Source organism: Schistocerca nitens, chromosome 9, assembly GCF_023898315.1.
Source record: "Schistocerca nitens isolate TAMUIC-IGC-003100 chromosome 9, iqSchNite1.1, whole genome shotgun sequence".
Classification (NCBI taxonomy): domain Eukaryota; kingdom Metazoa; phylum Arthropoda; class Insecta; order Orthoptera; family Acrididae; genus Schistocerca; species Schistocerca nitens.
In genome coordinates, this window is record NC_064622.1 from 114,150,115 (window position 1) to 114,169,628 (window position 19,514).

Genomic DNA, 19,514 nt, shown 5'->3' on the forward strand with positions numbered 1-19,514 from the left:
TACATCACCCTTGTATAAACCCTCTATATACTCCTTCCACCTTTCTGCCTTCCCTTCTTTGCTTAGAACTGGGTTGCCATCTGAGCTCTTGATATTCATACAAGTGGTTCTCTTCTCTCCAAAGGTCTCTTTAATTTTCCTGTAGGCAGTTGTAGTAGCTAACCTGCACTCCTATTTTTTTATTCATTATTAAACCTACTCCTGCATTACCCCTATTTGATTTTGTATTTATAACCCTGTATTCACCTGACCAAAAGTCTTGTTCCTCCTGCCACCGAACTTCACTAATTCCCACTATATCTAACTTTAACCTATCCATTTCCCTTTTTAAATTTTCTAACCTACCTGCCCGATTAAGGGATCTGACATTCCACGCTCCGATCCGTAGAACGCCAGTTTTCTTTCTCCTGATAACGACGTCCTCTTGAGTAGTCCCCGCCCAGAGATCCGAATGGGGGGACTATTTTACCTCCGGAATATTTTACCCAAGAGGACGCCATCATCATTTAATCATACAGTAAAGCTGCTCACCTTAGCAGCTGCTTTTGTAAGGCGTGATTTAAACGACAAGGTTCTGTCTAACGTGACCCCTAGGTACCTTGGCTCCCTGTTGTTGTTGAGGCATGTGTTGTCAAGGTATACTTCCAGAGCTTTGTCAGCTTCTCTGTTATTGAGGTGGGAGCAAGTTACTTCTGTCTTTGTGGCGTTAGGCCTAAGCCTCCATTTATGGAAGTATGCTGCCAGGGCAGACAGACCGGAAGTCAGGGTTTCTTCCATTGTACCAAAATCGGTGTGCCTTGTTGCAAAGGCCCAGTCATCAGCATAGCCAAATTTCCTACAAGCTGTTTCTGGCATTTTAGCAATGTATAGGCTGAAAAGCAGTAGGGCTAATACTGAGCCTTGAGGTAAGCCATTTTGAAGGAATTTCTGGCTGCTGACTTTGTTTCCCATGACGACCTGGAATCCTTTGGTTTTGATTGGTAAAATCATGTTACCAATAAGCTTTGTCACTTTTTGACACAGAATTATTTTCATCAGTTTATAGAGTAGTCCTTGTCTCCAGACGGTATCATAGGCTGCTGACAAGTCAATGAAGGCCACAGATGTTTTTAATTTCTTTTGGGATCCCACTTCAATGTGTGTTGTAAGGGCCAGGACGTGGTCTGCACAGCTTTGGTTGGAGCGAAATCTGGCTTGTTCTACTGGGATGACTGTGAGTATTGCCTGACCGAGCCTGTTAAGTAGTACTCATTCCAGAAGTTTGTACACCATGCTAAGCAGCGCTTTGCTAACCTATTTTCACAAAATTCTTCAAATCACTACTGCAGACAGGAAACATACCCCAAGAACTTAAATGTGCCAAGATAATTGCCCTCCTAAAGCCACGTAAACCAGGAAATATTCCACAAAACTACCGGCCCTTACCACTGCTTAGCATGGTGTACAAACAAGTTTATGGATAAGAATTGCATAATTTACTGAATCAAGCCATTTGCAAGGTCACAAAAGATCCCTTAAACTTTATATTTTTGCTGTCTAATGATGTGCTAATTCTGTCAACAAACTCGCTAATTGCATCTATAATGCTCAAAGTCAAATTAATTTTTCAAAATAATCTCATATTTTTCAATAAAATTTTGAATCTGCATGGCAGCTGCTTTTTCCAATACTTCTGACAGGTCTAGAAGAAGAGAGATGGGATGATAATTTCCCATATCCTCTCTTCATCATTTTCTGAACAGCAGTTTTAGTTCTGCATACTTCAGCACCTCTGGGAAACATCCATGTTCAAAAGATTTTGTTTTAGTATTATAGATAGTGGATGTCCTATTATTTTACACATAAATTTGAGAACTTCTGTCGGTATCAATCTGCAGAATCTTTGTTTCTCAGTATTAGTATAATATGTTCCAACTCTACTGATGACACTGTTTTAAATTTTGTGAGGCATTCAGACATCTGATCTAGTATGAAGGGACGTACTTGGTTGTCGTAATCTCCAACATTGACATCTGATTTGGATACATTAATGAAGAATTCATTGAAGCATTCCGAAACATGAACTGGATTTACAATCCTACTTTCAAGCTTGATTTTACAGATTTCGTGACTAGATACTTTAATACCTAATTCAGATATCACAACTGACTACATGCCTTAGATTTATTCTCATGTCTTAAAATAAAACTGTTATTTGCCATTTGCTTTTGCTGCCTTGACAACTTTCTTAAATGTACGTTTATATCATCTCACATACTCAAATAAGTCAGTATTTTTATTATATCTTAGCTCATTATGTAGCTGTCTTTCCTCAACACTAGAGATTTTCATACCTTTTAGTGATATGTTTCAACTTATTTCTTCTTTATTAAAACAAGTTCTAGGTGGAAATATTTCCTTGAAAATATTCAAAAAACCACTTAAGTATGGTTCAAAGTTTCCACTGACTGAAATATTTTGCTATTCTGTCTCATTCAGCTTGTCATAAAATGAAATCATGTTTTCCTGATTAAAGTTTCTTTTTATGAAGACTTTTTTACACAGAACTTGCTTACTTTATCTGGGCGGCTCAATTAATAATGCTAGGTGATCAGAAATTCTTAAATCCAAACAAAATTTATATGCATCTTCAAAAACATAATTTGTTAAAATATTGTCAATACATGTAGCTGACAGCATTGTCTCTCACTGTTTCCAAAAAATTTAAACTGAAACCTATTTTTTTTATTAAATCAATGAATTTTGATGCTTCACTACTTTCACTCAACACAATGATGTTAAAATGAGCAGCAATTACATTTTTTCCCCCTTTTTCGCTTTACTGACGTGTTCTATCAAACACAAATTTATGTAGGAAATGCTCAATTGTGACTTTTCCTGGGATTCTATAAATTGGTATAACAACAACAATTAGGTTCCTTAATATGACATAGGAACCCTCAAGATTTCAATTTTGTTTAAGATTTTTACTATAACTTCACTAAGCCAGTGTCCATTTAAACAAATAAATTTAATACTTTTAAACTCACCAAAAATTTGAAGCTCATCTATTTTGGAACTTTTGTCATCTGAGTATTCAGCATTTAATCCATTTACATATATGTACTCTCAGTTCTAGTTATAATTTTGGTCAGTTCTAGTTATAATTTTGGTCAGTTCTAGTTATAATTTTAGGTTTACCATTGATTGGAAGTTATTTTGGTTCTTTGACATCTCCATCAGCACTCATTAGTTTCTCTTCTTTCATGTGGTATGACAAGTATCAGTGAACATTTTACTGTGTTTTGCAATCCAGTGTATTAAGATGTAAAACATTTGTTACTTAAAATTTATTAAGATCTACAAATATTGTTCACAATCTGTTGCAATGCTCCTTGATACCAGAGTTTATTCTAGCTATATACTGATCTTCTGTATATTATGCTGCTCATTACAATCCTAGAAGCATTGCAGAGATGTCTTGCCATTTGAATTATGTTTCTTGCCCTGCTGATGATTTCTTCCTCACTGCTGATTTGAAGAAAATTTGTCCCTGTATGTAGGTATAAAACTTTGTAGTTCCAGCTGGATTCATCTCTTGAAGTTTCTTCTGAACATAAGATTTTATTCAGATGTTATCTCATTTGCTGAGACTTGATCCCTGGGTGTATAGCAATTTTTGAATTTGACATTTCAATGTTTTTCAGCATATTGTCACCAGCAACAAGAAACTTGACCTTCACTACTACATAGCTCATTATTCTTTTGATGTATGTCACTTTCGTTTATTCAGTGATTTAAAGTCCAGTTCTTTTTTCAAAACTGCTACATATTCTTTTCAGGAATGTGGCATCATGTCATTCTACCGATTTTTGCGTCTTTGTTAAGAGAAAATATATTAGACGATTCAACCAAAATTTTATTAATACGATGCAGACAAAAAAAGAACGATTGTTCCTACGTTTCTTCCCACAACCCAGCACAACATTCTGAAGAGTTCAGCTCAATGTGACTGAAAAATCAGTTACTCCCTGAGAATTGATACTGCCATGATAGCAATTATTTTCCCTGTAATATTTATTAAATTCGTAACAAGCCATCATGGAATAACTAAGTCAAGAATTGGAATAATCCACCAATTGTTTGTCTGCCTGTTGTAAAGCTGGTTTGAGACAAAGTAACTATGTCCACAGCATCATCAATTCTGTGACAGATATAATGAATCCTTTCACTGACTAGATCAGACTGACTTGTCTTTTGATCTGCTGGCCAACAGGAGTATGGATGTGGCAGAACACATATGTAGATGACTGTGTGATGTGACCATCTCAGCATTTCATTAGAAAGAAAGAGAATCACTGACAGTTTTCTAGAATTACAGTTACAATTTGAAGATTTAGCATACCCTTAGATCAATTTGATGAGGACAAGAGAAGCCTTATCAATAGGATCTATCCATTACACATGAAAAACACTGACAACATACAGCAGAATTAACAGACACACAATCTTCAATTTATTGGGTAACCATCTATGAATAACAAAGCACTTTTAGACTCTGCAATGAAGAACTTAAGATGCTAAAAGCTAATTGTGACAAAAATTACGTGGAGCAAACACATTGAAATGTTGAAGAAAGTTCCACAGAATGCATACATTGCAAAGCTTGTAGAAACCAGAAAGAGTCAACTGTGGTAGAGCCGGACACAGTTTATTCATACAGTACTTGTAATACATGCTAGGGTTCTCACAGCCGCTCTGCCCAGTTTTTGAGGGGAATATTAACTGTGCAGTTTTGAATTAAAAAGACTAATATTGTTTAGGATTATGTGTGCATTATTGTGCCATACTTTTAAAACACTGGCTATAAAACATCATCGACACATCATGGCATTTTTTAATGTTCGAAGAATACACCTGCCATAATTCTATTTTATTAAACCATACTTTACATATTACAATTTGAAACATGAATTTTATTAACAAGTTTCACTCCACTCTGGTCTGCCATGAATTATCACAAACTTGTGGCATGAAATTGTTGACACATACTGTTTTCTCAATACTGTTAACAAAATTCACCAAAAATTCATTTCATGGTATTACTGCATCAAATGACATAGACCACTATGTGGAGCAGAATACTCTGAAAGCGGTTCATCTGAATTACAGTCAGAGATAATACAGTGCCATTAGCACTGTTTTTATCTTGTTTTATGTTTCTTTCACTAATATTACATTCAGTCACAGTCTGTCTTCACAGTATGTTTGTCTATGGCATTTCATTGCACTTGTGTAAAGTTCTAAATCATTTTTTAATGTTTAATCTATTCAGATAGTCCATTGTGTTCATTCTTTCTTGCCAAATGCCTCAGTGTTAGGTTTCCAGCTTCCACCACTAAGCACATCTTAGACCAGGCTTCCTCAACTGGCATGTCACAATGTTTTACTGTGTGGTAAATTTCTTTGTTTTATCCACAATAATAAACTTTACAAGTTCTAAAATAAATCATTTCATTCTTTATGGGAGTTGTAACAATTTCTCATCAATTTCAAGACAGTCAATAAAAGTCAGCACTCGCTTGTCTATAATTCAACTGATTGTAAAAAGTAGAACACCAGCTACCTTACTCCTCCAATTCAGTGTAATTTCAAGATAAGAGAGCTTCCTGGTTGCAATGTCTTAAGTAGGCAGTGATCGAAAATATTTATTTCAGTTTTACGATGGAGAGGCTTGTTATCTGTAAAAAGCAAGGTGAGTAACTTTTCGGACTTGACAGTGCCAGATTGTCCACACACGAAAGAAGAATCCAGTTCTCTTCAGCATTTACAAGAACATGTTGCATGTCATAAATATACTTTATTTTATTAATATAATAGAGGGAGACATTCCACGTGGGAAAAAATATAAATAAAAAACAAAGATGCTGTGACTTACCAAACTAGAAAGCGCTGGTAGATAGACACAATAAAAAACACACTAACACACACACAAATTTCAAGCTTTCGCAACCCAAGGTTGCTTCATCAGGAAAGAGGGAAGGAGAGGGAAAGACGAAAGGATGTGGGTTTTAAGGGAGAGGGTAAGGAGTCATTCCAATCCCGGGAGCGGAAAGACTTACCTCAGGAGGAAAAAAGGGCAGGTAGACACTCATGCACAGACACACATATCCATCCGCACATATACAGACACAGGCAGACATGTCTGCCATGTCCTTTTTTCCCCCTGAGGTAAGTCTTTCCGCTCCCGGGATTGGAATGACTCCTTACCCTCTCCCTTAAAACCCACAACCTTTCGTCTTTCCCTCTCCTTCCCTCTTTCCTGATAAAGCTACCTTGGGTTGCGAAAGCTTGAAATTTGTGTGTGTGTGTGTGTGTTTTTGTTTTATTGTGTCTATCTACCAGTGCTTCATTTTATTTTATGTGATATAAAAAGTACTGTAAGTGTGAAACCCAAATCTGGAGTAAAAGATGGCCTGAAGGCCCATATCTGATAAGATTGAATAAAAAAGAATAAAATACAAATATTTCCCAGTCAAAATGGGTGCTGCTTTGCTGAAGACATCCCTTTCAGAACTTTACCACCTTTATTTCCAATCCACTGTCAATACATTTTACCTGATTATGTAATATGTTTCCTACATACAGATGATGCAGGGAGATTGCAGTGTCACTGGTTTCCAAGGAGTGGGTTTATGAAACAGTATTATCTTAACAAAATGCCAAACTTCAGTGCTAATAACTGACAAGGGAATGGTCTGATCTGACATGTAGATACCTGCCCTGAAATTTTTTATACAGGAAGTACACACCAAAAGAAACTAATGTCAAAAATTTAGCTGCTAAGACACATTGAAAGTATTTCTTTTTATTATTTCTGAAAACTGCCAAATTCAAAGCTCACCAAGTGGTTGGAGAAATGTACACCCCAACTGTAGCTGTAACATGCAGCACATGTGCAACGCAGCAGGCACATATCCCTGATTGTCAGCACATCAGTAAGCAGATAATACAGCATGGCGCGACCATGATTTGTAAAGCAAATTTCAGTTTTCCTCGACAGTTTCAGTGTCACAATTTTTAGCAGTTACAAAAATGGTTCAAATGGCTCTGAGCACTATGGGACTCAACTGCTGAGGTCATTAGTCCCCTAGAACTTAGAACTAGTTAAACCTAACTAACCTAAGGACATCACACAGATCCATGCCCGAGGCAGGATTCGAACCTGCGACTGTAGCGATCTCGCGGTTCCAGACTGCAGCGCCAGAACCGCGCGGTCACTTCGGCCGGCTTAGCAGTTACAGTCTCCAGAATCCACAACTCATTTAATATCCATAATAATTAGCAGCTCCCTTTGCCGTATCACTAAATGTTAACGATGGAGATAAAACTAAATTAATTTTCTTCACTTTTTTTTTTTTGTATACGCTTGCTAATAGCGTCTGTCTTTGTTCAGGTTCCAGAGTCTCACAGTAATGATGTTTTAAACATTTTAAAGATGAAATGTGAAGAACATGGTATGCAATCAAAATCACCTATTTCTCCTAAAGACCTACATATGTACTATATATTAATTAATTTCTTGGAAATTCATTTTAATATTGACATTTCATTAGAAAGTGTGTTAACATTTGATTCAAATGGTTCAAATGGCTCTGAGCACTATGGGACTCAACTGCTGTGGTCATAAGTCCCCTAGAACTTAGAACTACTTAAACCTAACTAACCTAAGGACAGCACGCAACACCCAGCCATCACGAGGCAGAGAAAATCCCTGACCCCGCCGGGAATCGATCCCGGGAACCCGGGCGTGGGAAGTGAGAACGCTACCGCACGACCACGAGATGCGGGCTGGTAACATTTGAAGGAGCAGGAAATAACTGACAGTTCTAGACAAAGAAAAGGCTGAAAATCTTTTGGTCAGGCAAAGCAGAGAGAAAGCACTTACAGTTATGCAGGGTTTTGTTTCATAAAATCTGAATGTAAATTGTATAAACAGAAGAAAGATTTACATTAAGTACAAAATATGAGCCAGAATGAAACTTGCAGAAATGTGAAAGAGAAAATATTCAAAAGATTTAGAACTGCTTATGATAGTCAATGCATCATTACCAAGAGAGATCTACAAGACCGTGCCCTCTGGTTACACAGAGCTAGGAAATTATACGGAAAAGAAAGTTGCAAAATCATTACATTTACTTAAAAGTAAAAGTGTCATTAACAGGTAATACTATAGAGAAATTCACAGCTGATGTGAAGAAGAAGCTTCTCGTTATCCCTTAAAATGTTGTGTATATATGGAATCAGTCAAGTTTTGTGCAATATCTATATGCAAACCACACTTTCTTATTAAAAAAAAGACAGTCTCCACATCTGTATACAAGAATATATGTAGCAGTGTACTAATGTTTAAGCAGCTTTATATCTATCTTTGCAAACCTCATGGCAAATTAAGACCAAAAATTAACAGAAAGGACTGTTTAGTTGCAAAAATCTTGTAATCACTGCAACAAAATCTGGAAAAATGGGAGAGAATAATTTTCAACATTACAAGCGAAACGTTTCCTTACCAGTTGTAGAAATTAATTCACTGCTTTTGTTGGACTCTTGGCCTGGACATAATGACACCTCTGTCTTTAAGAGGATGACAAAAAGACTATTAATGTAATTCAGATTCCACTCTGAACTAATAGTGTAAGTCAGCCTCTTGATGAAGAAAGGTCTCCATGATGTACAGCATTTTTTTTTTTTTAACTGTCAGACAAATACAATTTCCAACAGTATTCTTAAACATCAGTCATTTTAATCAAGTATACCTGATACACAGTACAGTATGCAGAACAGACATGCCCATTTCTTACTCCATCCAGCTGCATCCAAACAAAACTAACAATTACAGTGAAGTGGCTGGATTAATTAATTTTCCTTTTATCAGATGTGTCTGATGGAAGGAAAATGTTTGTTTTAGTCATCGAATTCGCACTTTGCATTTTTGTGGCGACTGCAGGAAACAAACAAGGAACTGCTTCATTGTTAGTAAAATATACAATATTCACAAATTATTATAGGAACTGTGCTACAGGAATTGTTATCAAATATCTAATGTGAACAAATTAAAGTTCCAACTGATGGAAGTTGTCTGCAATGTAACGTCTTGATTTTCTAGTCACTTGGGTAACAATTACATCCACAACAGCTTAGCTGTTGAATCAAATTGAAAGTTATTCAAAATATTAAAGATATGAGACATTTTTGGTGCGGTTTAACTGGTTAACATTTGTGTGAGTGCACTTTGGACTCCACACTATGTTCTCTTGTTGCGCCTTCTTACTTGCCAACTCACATGCTTGGCAGGAAGGACTGCACAAACTGCTGTTATAAGTGGTCCTTCGTGCAGTAAAACCTTCAACACTATTATTATTACGATTTTTCAGATATCTGCAGTGCGCCTTATCTGCTGAAACTTTGGTAGTACATTTGTTTCAGTGTATTCTACCTGTGGAACAAATTTCAGTGTAGCTTTCGACATGATGATTTGGACCATTCCCTTGTTAGTTTTTCATTTATTGCAATTTTTTGTTTTGTTCTTCCCTAGTTTATGAAAACCAGCATATAATATTTTCACCAGGAAAATACAACTTCTCTTTTGTTAGCATGTCTAGCAACAATAAGTGTATAAGAATATCCCGTGCTTTTTCAATCTTTCAGAGCAGTGGCCTTCACGGAAATGTAAATAAATAAATAAAGAGAATACCGAAATCAAATCAACTCCACTCAGAAAGCATTCTGACAGTTCATCTACAGTTTTCTTGTTCTGATGTTTATTTCAAAACAGAACTTCTTTTTCATTTACAAGCCTCATACCTGTAGGAATATGGCTGAACATATCTCGCAGAAAAACCATATTTGGATCACCACTGTCACTTCGCAATGCCGATGTAATTGCTTCAACTTCGAGCCATAGTTCAGATTCATCTTGAAACTTCTGAAAACTGAAAGAACAGCTCTTTTAGACTAATGCCAATAAGTGTTTCATAATTGTAAGACTGCAATAATGACACTCACATCTGGCTTATGCATTTTGCTGCTTCTTTTACACTCCTTGCTGACTTTTCAATCTGGTACGCTTCAAACTGCAGACATAAAAAAAGAAAATTAATTTTAATCAAAATTAAATGTTAATATTAACAGTAAAAATGAAAAAAAATAATAATTCTAATGCCACACAACAGAGAACAACAGATCCATGATAGATCAACAAACTCCTTCTAAGGATTCCAGCAACATCAATTCATGAATTGTCCATGTTGTTTCTTCCCATATTTTGGTGTGGTATCGGTGTGTTATGATTCACCACCTTACACAGGAATTGGTGAAGTTTGAAGCACCTCCAACTAAGACTGAACAAAAATGTATTTTCAGTTGGTGTTTGGGGAATAATGGTAAAATGGTTACTCCTTTCATTCCAATTTCATGGTAAATTTTCTTTGTGATTAAAAATATCTTCAAATGGCACTTCTTAGCACAAAGCTGTCAATCATATGTAGAAACATAAATAGATAATGTCACAACAAATGTGCCAAGCCATGCATGTAGTATTCCTAGCAGCCAAGTAAGTCACTAAAGCAATAGCCAAACTAGAGCACAATATACACTTAACTATCTCAATATTAGAAAAGGATGGATTGCTGCTCACTATAAATCGGGACACTATGAGCTGCTGACTGGAATGATGAAAAGACTCTCATATAAATTTTTGGCCAAAGCCTTCTTCACAGAAGAGGAACACACACATTCGCACATGTAAGCATATATCAAACCAACATGACCACTACCTCCAGCCACCCCGGCTAGTACTATCATATTAACATTAAGATAAAGACCATGCCAAATATGAGGGGTGAATGAAGAGTAATGCCTCTACCTTCGTTAATTGGGTTTGGATGTGAATATTTTAATAAATCAAATGCAGAAATAATCCTTAGAATGTGATCGTTAATTACCAATATTCATGACTGCATGTTGCTTAAATCACATTGACCGACTGACTGCACAGGGTTCCATACTTTACACTGTAACAACGCAACCATTCATTCCTGCCAACTGGAGCTGTAAGGAAGAGGCTACGGAACAAGCCAGTACCTGATGTATATCAATGCTGCCAACTGTTGAAGAGTTACAAAGGTGGAGGCATTACTTTTCAGTCAATTATATTAGGCATATATGTTCCCTTGAAAAAGGAATTTTGCGAGCCACATATTTACAGAAAAATATATCCTTTGTAATTTCATCAGAGAAAGAAGACAACAAAACCATCAATGAATGTCTGCTGAACTTTCAAGACTTTTTTAAAAAAGAAGGGGAAAAAATGTGGTTGTATTCAATCAAAGATAGCTACACGAAATTTCAGTACAGTATTTGTATTTCATAAGCCAAAAACCTGAAGTTATGAAAATGTTGAAACATGTTACTTAACATTAAAAGACATTGGGCCATCCAATCAACTTTTTACTAAGAAGTAGTTGGAGCACTGATGTACCTGATGCTTGACTCAGCATCAACAGAATACATGGTGAGAGTAAAACTAGTATTCTGGAACACAGCAGGTACATGTGAGCCAGGTATAATCTATTATCCTGACTTGTGCAGTGGCATATTCGATTGTTACAATGATGTAGACTTTAAAAGGTGCAACAAAACTGGTCAGACAACATCTGGTGTCCTTGTTACTCATGCAAGTAGATCTCTCTCTTGAGTCAGCAAACGACAGGCAAAGGTTGCCATATCTGCAGGTGTAGCAGACGGTACCTGCAACAGGAGCTGCTAAGGAAACAATTTATCTGTATAGAGTTTTTAGAGGTACGAGAAAGTTTGCGGAATTATCAGTCACCAAGGATGATAATATTGGCAACAGTGAGAATCACACAGAATCCTGAATTTGAGAATCACACAAAAATTTAAAAATAAGGAACTTTTTATGGAAGAAAAAGTAATATGACAGTCAGACAGGGTCAACAAAAGTCTGTGTTACCACCCACCAATTTTGGCCCATGAGGTAACTGTGCTGTGTTATGTGACGTCATTGTGGTGTGGCATCTTTGAAATGGATCGTGTCTGCAGAAGGATTGTTGGAGTAGGTGGTGGCACACACTAGTGTCAGATGTTTGTTGTTGTTGTGGTCTTCAGTCCTGAGACTGGTTTGAGGCAGCTCACCATGCTACTCTATCCTGTGCAAGCTTCTTCATCTCCCAGTACTTACTGCAACCTACATCCTTCTGAATCTGGTTAGTGTATTCATCTCTTGGTCTCCCTCTACGATTTTTACCATCCACGCTGCCCTCCAATACTAAATTGGTGATCCTTTGATGCCTCAGAATATGCCCTACCAACCAATCCCTTCTTCTGTCAAGTTGTGCCACAAATTTCTCTTCTCTCCAATTCTATTCAATACCTCCTCATTAGTTATGTGATCTACCCATCTAATCTTCAGCATTCTTCTGTAGCACCACATTTTGAAAGCTTCTATTCTCTTCTTGTCTAAACTATTTACCGTCCACATTTCACTTCCCTGCAAGGCTACACTCCATACAAATACTTTCAGAAATGACTGCCTGACACTTAAATCTATACTCGATATTAACAAATTTCTCTTCTTCAGAAACACTTTCCTTGCCATTGCCAGTGTACATTTTACATCCTCTCTACTTTGACCATGATCAGTTATTTTGCTCCCCAAACAGCAAAACTCATTTACTACTTTAAGCATCTCATTTACTAATCTAATTCCCGCAGCATCACCCGATTTAATTTGACTACATTCCATTATCCTTGTTTTGCTTTTGTTGATGTCCATCTTATATCTTCCTTTCAAGACACTATCCATTCCATTCAGCTGCTCTTCCAGGTCCTCTGCTGTCTCTGACACAGTTACAATGTCATCGGCGAACCTCAAAGTTTTTATTTCTTCTCCATGGATTTTAATTCCTACTCCAAATTTTTTCTTTTGTTTCCTTTACTGCTTGCTCAATATACAGATCGAATAACATTGGGGATAGGCTACAACCCTGTCTCACTCACTTCCCAACCACTGTTTCCCTTTGATGTCCCTCAACTCATAACTACCATCTGGTTTCTGTACAAATTGTAAACAGCTTTTTGCTCCCTGTATTTTACCCCTGACATCTTCAGGATTTGAAAGAGAGTATTCCAGTCAACCTTGTCAAAAGCTTCCTCTAAGTCTATAAATGCTAGAAACGTAGCTTCGCCTTTTCTTAATCTATTTTCTAAGATAAGTCATAGTGTCAGTATTGCCTTACATGTTCCAACATTTCTACGGAATCCAAACTGATCTTCCCCGAGGTCGGCTTCTACCAGTTTTTCCATTCGTCTGTAAAGAATTCGTCAGATGCTTATGTTTCTAAATTGTTTGTGTGTGGTGTTTTTAGTACAGCACTGGACTTGGTGTATGTGTTACTTTGTGTTTCGGGAGTTCAGTTTTTTGCCTTGTCAGTGACATGTTTTCAGCTTTGAAAGAGTAAGTTTATTGTGTTGTTAACGGTTCGAAATAAATTTTTTTAAGTTTTCATGTGGTACCAGGTACAGAGTTTATGACAAAATTTACTAGCCAATTGTTAGGTGCTGCTATGGGTGATGATATGATTGCTGCAACTAAGTTTCTCCAGTTATATGGCCTTGTGGCAGAATGTGTGAAGTGTTAGCAGTGTGGGAATTTATGAAATTGACCAAAGCCACTGCTTTTCAAACCAGTGACAAATACATGTGGTAGTGTTTTCATTAATAGTTATTTCGATTTTTTAGAGAGAGAGAGAGAGAGAGAGAGAGAGAGAGAGAGAGAGAGAGAGAGTAGGAGTATCTACATCTATACCCTGAAACCACTGGAGAGCATGGCAGGGAGTATGTCCCAGTGTACTAATTATTATCACTTTCTATCATTCCATTCCCACATGGAACGTGGGAAGAATGATTGCTTAAATGCCTCTGAGCATGCTGTACTTACAACTAAATCTTGTCTTTGTAATCCCTATAGGAGTAGTATGTAGGGGGGTTGTAACATATTCCTAAATTCATCACTTAAAGTTGCTTCTTGAAACTTTCTAAGCAGGTTTCCATAGGATAGTTTGCATTTCTCTTCCAGTGTCTACCAGTTCAGTTCTTCTAGCATCTTTGTGACACTCTCCCATGGGTCTAATAGACCTGCGACCATTTGTGCTTCCATTCTTTCTATCCACTCAAAAACTCCTGTTAATCCTATTTGGTATGTGTTCCACACAACTGAACAATATTCTAGTACATGTTGCACACATGTTTGTACGGTCTCCTTTGTAGATTGACTGCATTTCCCTACTATTATAGAAATGAATTGAAAAGATCAGCCTCGCGCGTGGAGTTTCAACGAAGCTCACAATTTGCAGCATTGTCCCCAGAACTGATTGTGGTCCTTTGGGTCTGTGTTGAGTGAAAGGGCTAAACCAGATATTTCAAAGGTTCTCTGACAAGCTTGGCTGCCACTTCCTGAACTTGTGCCATATGGTTGAGAACTGCGGGGTCACCCTAAATAGGTCAGGTAAGCACTACACATCAGAAGCTGCTACACAGATAGCTGACTGTATGTGGGGTGCACACAAGGGCTTTTTAGATTAGGCAACTCTCCATCCAATCCAGATAATTATAGCTGTACAAACCCATAAGGATCAGTGTATGATTGAAAGAAAAGCCTCCCACAGGTAAGAGTATTTAAATCGTAATGGTAAATTGCTGAAGTATTCACAACAAAGTGAAAGAGTTTGGAGCACTCATGAAAAGCAGTGAAGCTTAGCTGATACTAGGTACAGATAGCTGGTTGAAACCTGAAATTGACAGCAGGGAGACTTTTGGGGAAAATTTACGTGTATATACACACATACACCACAAAAAGTTTTGCATTACCTCGTTTCCAAGAGTTCCGGAAACTGTACAGAAAATTGGAATAGATATCAACATAAGCATCATTACTGCCCTTTTTATTGTTCATAAAAGCCACACATTGCATGTTGTACCACCATATAGTGAGGCCTTCAGAGGTGGTGGCCCAGATTGCTGTACACACTAGTACCCCTAATACCCAGTAGCATGTCCTCTTGCAATTGCTTCATGCCTGTATTTGTCGTGGCATGCTAGCCACAAGTTCATCAAGGCGCTGTTGGTAAAGACTGTCCCACTCCTCGACAGTGACCACCTGTTCTAGGGATAGAAGGCATTTTGTAATATTTCAAAGGATGTCTTCTCTCACCCAACACTAACAAAGCTGTAATTATCCTATTTGTTCATTGGACAACGTATGGCTCTTCTGATAATTACAGTACGACCGGGTAACTTGCATACTAGTGAAATTAGGTTTTCTTGAAACTTTTCGGTTGTATGAAAAGGTGAGTCTGGCAGTCAATAGAAGGATCGAATTACAATTTTATGTCCAATCATGATACTAAGTCTTGTCCAAAAAATTTCGCATGTTGTGTCAAATTCTATCTCAATAGATTTGAGTTTCTTATCTACTAAGACAAATACACCTCCTTCGTTACTCATTAGTCTGTACGCTATCTTCATGAAGTCACGGGGAAAAGCCGACGTATGGTACCACCACTAACTTCGGTATTCCCATCAGACAATCAGCACATTTAAAATTAAGATCAGCTGGTCTGTACACTGACGAAGCCATGGAAAACCCAAGATTGTCACTTTGGTGTCATAAAATGTGTGTTTCATGTTGAAATGGGTTGTTTCTTTTTTTTCTATCTTCTCTTAATTATACAAGAGAAAGTCTTAGTGCGTTTAATTTAGTAGCGAGCAAGAGTGGGTAGCACTTCGTGCTAAGAATAGCATCTACATGTATAAGTACAATTGTTTCTCCTACAACGTTTGAATGTGAATGAAATGTTAAGCGCAAATGAATTAAACTACACACTATTAAATTTAACAATTACCTGAACACCAAAATTGTCTGGGAATAATGTTTTTGCCGTTATCATCCATGACTTCGCTTCATATCGATTAAAACTCAACGATTCTTTGGCTCTCTCAACCAGATATTCTTCATCCGAAAGCGTCTCTGGCACTAATACCATTGTCGGCATGTTTGTTTTTATACGAATAAACACACGCACTGACGCACGTGTGTTTTCTATTTACAAACTTACTCACATAATGTCTATGACAAACCTTTCAGAGATAACTGATGCCACATCTGAAATTGAAGATCGATGCCACACTGTGATCGATGCATACTTGACAAGACTGTGGTATGGAACCACAGTCTAGACTGTGATAGAACTTAAAAACAGTCAGCAATATTTACACACCGCTCACAAATATTTATTCTCCATCTTTAATTCTTCAAGTATGAATTATTGATCTTAATACAATAATACTGCACACTTATTTTGAAAACACTGTTAATGAAATTGAAAGGCTCCATATCACTCATTGCTAATACACATAATTCATTCCAAGGTTTCCTTTCTGAATTACGAAACTTTCTTCCAAGCATAGAAGCTTCTATTACAATTTCTCGCAACATAGGTACATTTTCTGAGTTGTGAAAAATATAATCTGGTGATAAACGATAACGTGAAAGAATATAACTGATTTTTTCATTTCTAAAATGTAAAATAATATCCTCTTTCAACAGATCCGGAATATTTAAGTCAATTGAATGGAGAGCATTGTCCAGGTGTCCTATTATTACAAATCTCCTCAATTGGTACAAAGTAGAAACCATTTCGTAGTGTACTTACGAAAAATTCACGAAGTGCAGCTTCGGCGAGGTCAGAGGTAGACGCAGTGTTCAGTAAGTTGTCAGAAGACATGGTTACTAAGACCCTAACATACCCCTTTATATAGTGCATGGCGCAAATGGCTGTGACCGATTACGCGCGATTTCTTTCTATCGCCAACCTTTTACTGGCGTGGGTGCTTGCCCAGATAGCCGGCTTGAAAAGCCAACTATCTCAGCACCACAGCCACAGGCGCTATCACGCACATGTGCGCCGCACGTGCGTCATGATTCATGTTGACCATAGACTCGATCTCCCCCCCCTCCCCCTGGGTCCCCTGGTGCCAAGTGTATGGTCAACGAATCGACGCACATGTGCGGCCGCACGTGCGTCATGATTCATGTTGACCATACACTCGATCTCCCCCCCCCCCCTGGGTCCCATGGTCCCAAAGTCGCCATGGCGCCTGTGGCAGTGGTGCTGAGATAGTTGGCTTTTCAAGCCGGCTATCTGGGCAAGCACCCACGCCAGCAAAAGATTGGCGACAGAAAGAAATCGCTCGTAATCGGTCACAGCCATTTGCGCCATGCAGTGACAGATGTTGCTGTCAGCAGGCTGTCAACGAATTGCAATGGAGCGAAATGGGATGGCAATGTCAAAGTTACACAGAAATGAAATTTTGCTGTTGATGTTGATCAGTGGACATTGGTGTCGCCAACTAACATTTACTTATTTATTTATTTATTTATTCGTGTTCCGTAGATCCGGTATACAAAGGAATTGCATGGATCTGTAACGAGTCACAATATAAATTAACACAGTAGCCTACTTGTACATGCTAACAAATGTAAATTGCAATTGGTGTATAAGAAACAATATATGTTAACAGTTACAGGCTTAAGCATTTTCTATGGTAAAACAGAGGTAGAAAACTATAAAATAATAAATAATAATTTTCTACATTAAAAACTACACATTAGCAGGAATTTGATAGTGCCAATTGCCTGAACACGAATTCCCATACTGGTGTAAGATGTATTAAGTTACAAAGTGGCAATAGCAAATATTACAAGTAAAGTATTACATCTAAGTTACAATGTTGCATTAAAGAATTGATTAAGAGGGTAAAACGCTTTTCCCAGAAAATATTCCTTCAATTTACTCTTGAATTTTGGCATTTCACTGGTAAGATTTTTTATGTCAGACGGGAGTGCATTAAACACCTTTATGCTTGAGTAGTATACTCCCTTTTGTAACAGACTCAAGTTTTTTCTGTCAACATGAAAGTCATGTTTTGATCTTGTGTCATAGTCATGATTAGAAGAATTGGTTTTGTACATGTGTAGGTCCTTAGCTGAAAAACACATAAGGGGTAAGATATATTGTGAGGACATTGTTGTATTTCTGTGTTTTAAAATGATTTCTGTGTGAATGATTCCTGTTAACTCCAGTTAAAATTCGAATTGCTCTTTTCTGAGTTACAAATACTTTATTTGGCATTGGGTGGTTACCCCAGAATATTAAGCCATAGGATAACAATGAATGGAAATAGCCAAAATAAGCAGCCTTAACAGCATCACTATTAGCAGTTGTTGCTATAATATGTAGAACATATGTGTTTTTCTCAAGTCCAAAATATGGCAAGACCAATTTAATTTATTGTCATTGTGGAGGCTTAACAATTTTGTTGAAAAAACTTGATGTATATCTTGATCATTACAGCTTAGACTTATGTCATCCTGACCCATGGAAATGTATAAACTGGTTTTTTTTCTATAGATTTAATGTTAGGCTGTTGGATCTGAACCACTTATGGATGTCATGAAACACCAAGTTGGCAGATATCATTTCCAGGTGTTTTTTCAATTACAAGGGATGTATCATCTGCGAAAAGAGTAAATTTGATGGTAGCCTTAAAACAGGGCCAAGCACCAAACCTTGCAGCACACCTACACTAACTGTTCCCCAGCCAGACGAAGCTATTGAGCCATCTTCATTATTCAGCAATACCCTTTGCTTTCTGTCAGTCAGGTATGATCTGAGCCACATTCCCACTGTGTCAGTTAAATCATAATAGGATGCTTTTGAAAGGAGGGTTTCATGGCTCACATGGTCAAAGGCTTTGGTTAAGTCGCAAAAAATACCAACTGAAGCCAATTTAGTGTTCAGTGCTTCTAGAACATTATTAGTAAAGGAGAATATGGCATCATCAGTTGACAGGCCTGATTGGAAACCAAATTGGCATTGACTAAGAGCCTTGTGGAAATCCAGGTGTTCTACAATTCTGCTATGCATCAGTTTCTCTAGAACTTTGGAGAAGCATGTTAAAAGGGATATAGGGCGGTAGTTAGAAGCATCAGTTTTTCCCCCTTCTTGAACAATGGTTTCACATCGGCATACTTCATTCTATCAGGGACAATACCTTGTTGAAGGGATTCATTAAATATATAGCAAAGTATTACACAAATGGCATTATGACAATGTTTAAGTACCTTAGTGGAGATATTATCAAAGCCAGATGACATTTTGGTTTGCATTTTAGTGATGATCCTTTTCACTTCAATGACTGTAACTGTGGTTATGAGCATTTGATTAATTTTGCACAGACCAGATCTGTTCAGCAGGTCCATAGCCTCGTTCACAGAACCCCTACAACCAGTTTTCTCAGAAGCTGTTAGAAAGCGCTCATTTAAGACTGTTGCAACTGCATTCGTTTCTTTAATTAAATTACCACACTGTCTTATTTCTACGCTGGATACACCTCCT

General features: G+C 37.4%; 1 protein-coding gene across 1 annotated transcript in view; it reads right to left on the reverse strand.

The window, feature by feature from the left end:
* Positions 1 to 16,171, reverse strand: part of LOC126203329 (integrator complex subunit 10) — a 121,964-nt gene extending 105,793 nt beyond the window's left edge. The window contains exons 1-3 of the mRNA XM_049937600.1: positions 15,960 to 16,171; positions 10,045 to 10,112; positions 9,844 to 9,971 (exon numbers count right to left, since the gene is read on the reverse strand). Coding sequence (XP_049793557.1) covers positions 9,844 to 9,971; positions 10,045 to 10,112; positions 15,960 to 16,109 — 346 coding nt within the window. The 5' untranslated portion in view covers positions 16,110 to 16,171. The remainder of the gene's footprint in view (positions 1 to 9,843; positions 9,972 to 10,044; positions 10,113 to 15,959) is intronic.
* Between the last annotated feature and the right edge of the window lie 3,343 nt (positions 16,172 to 19,514).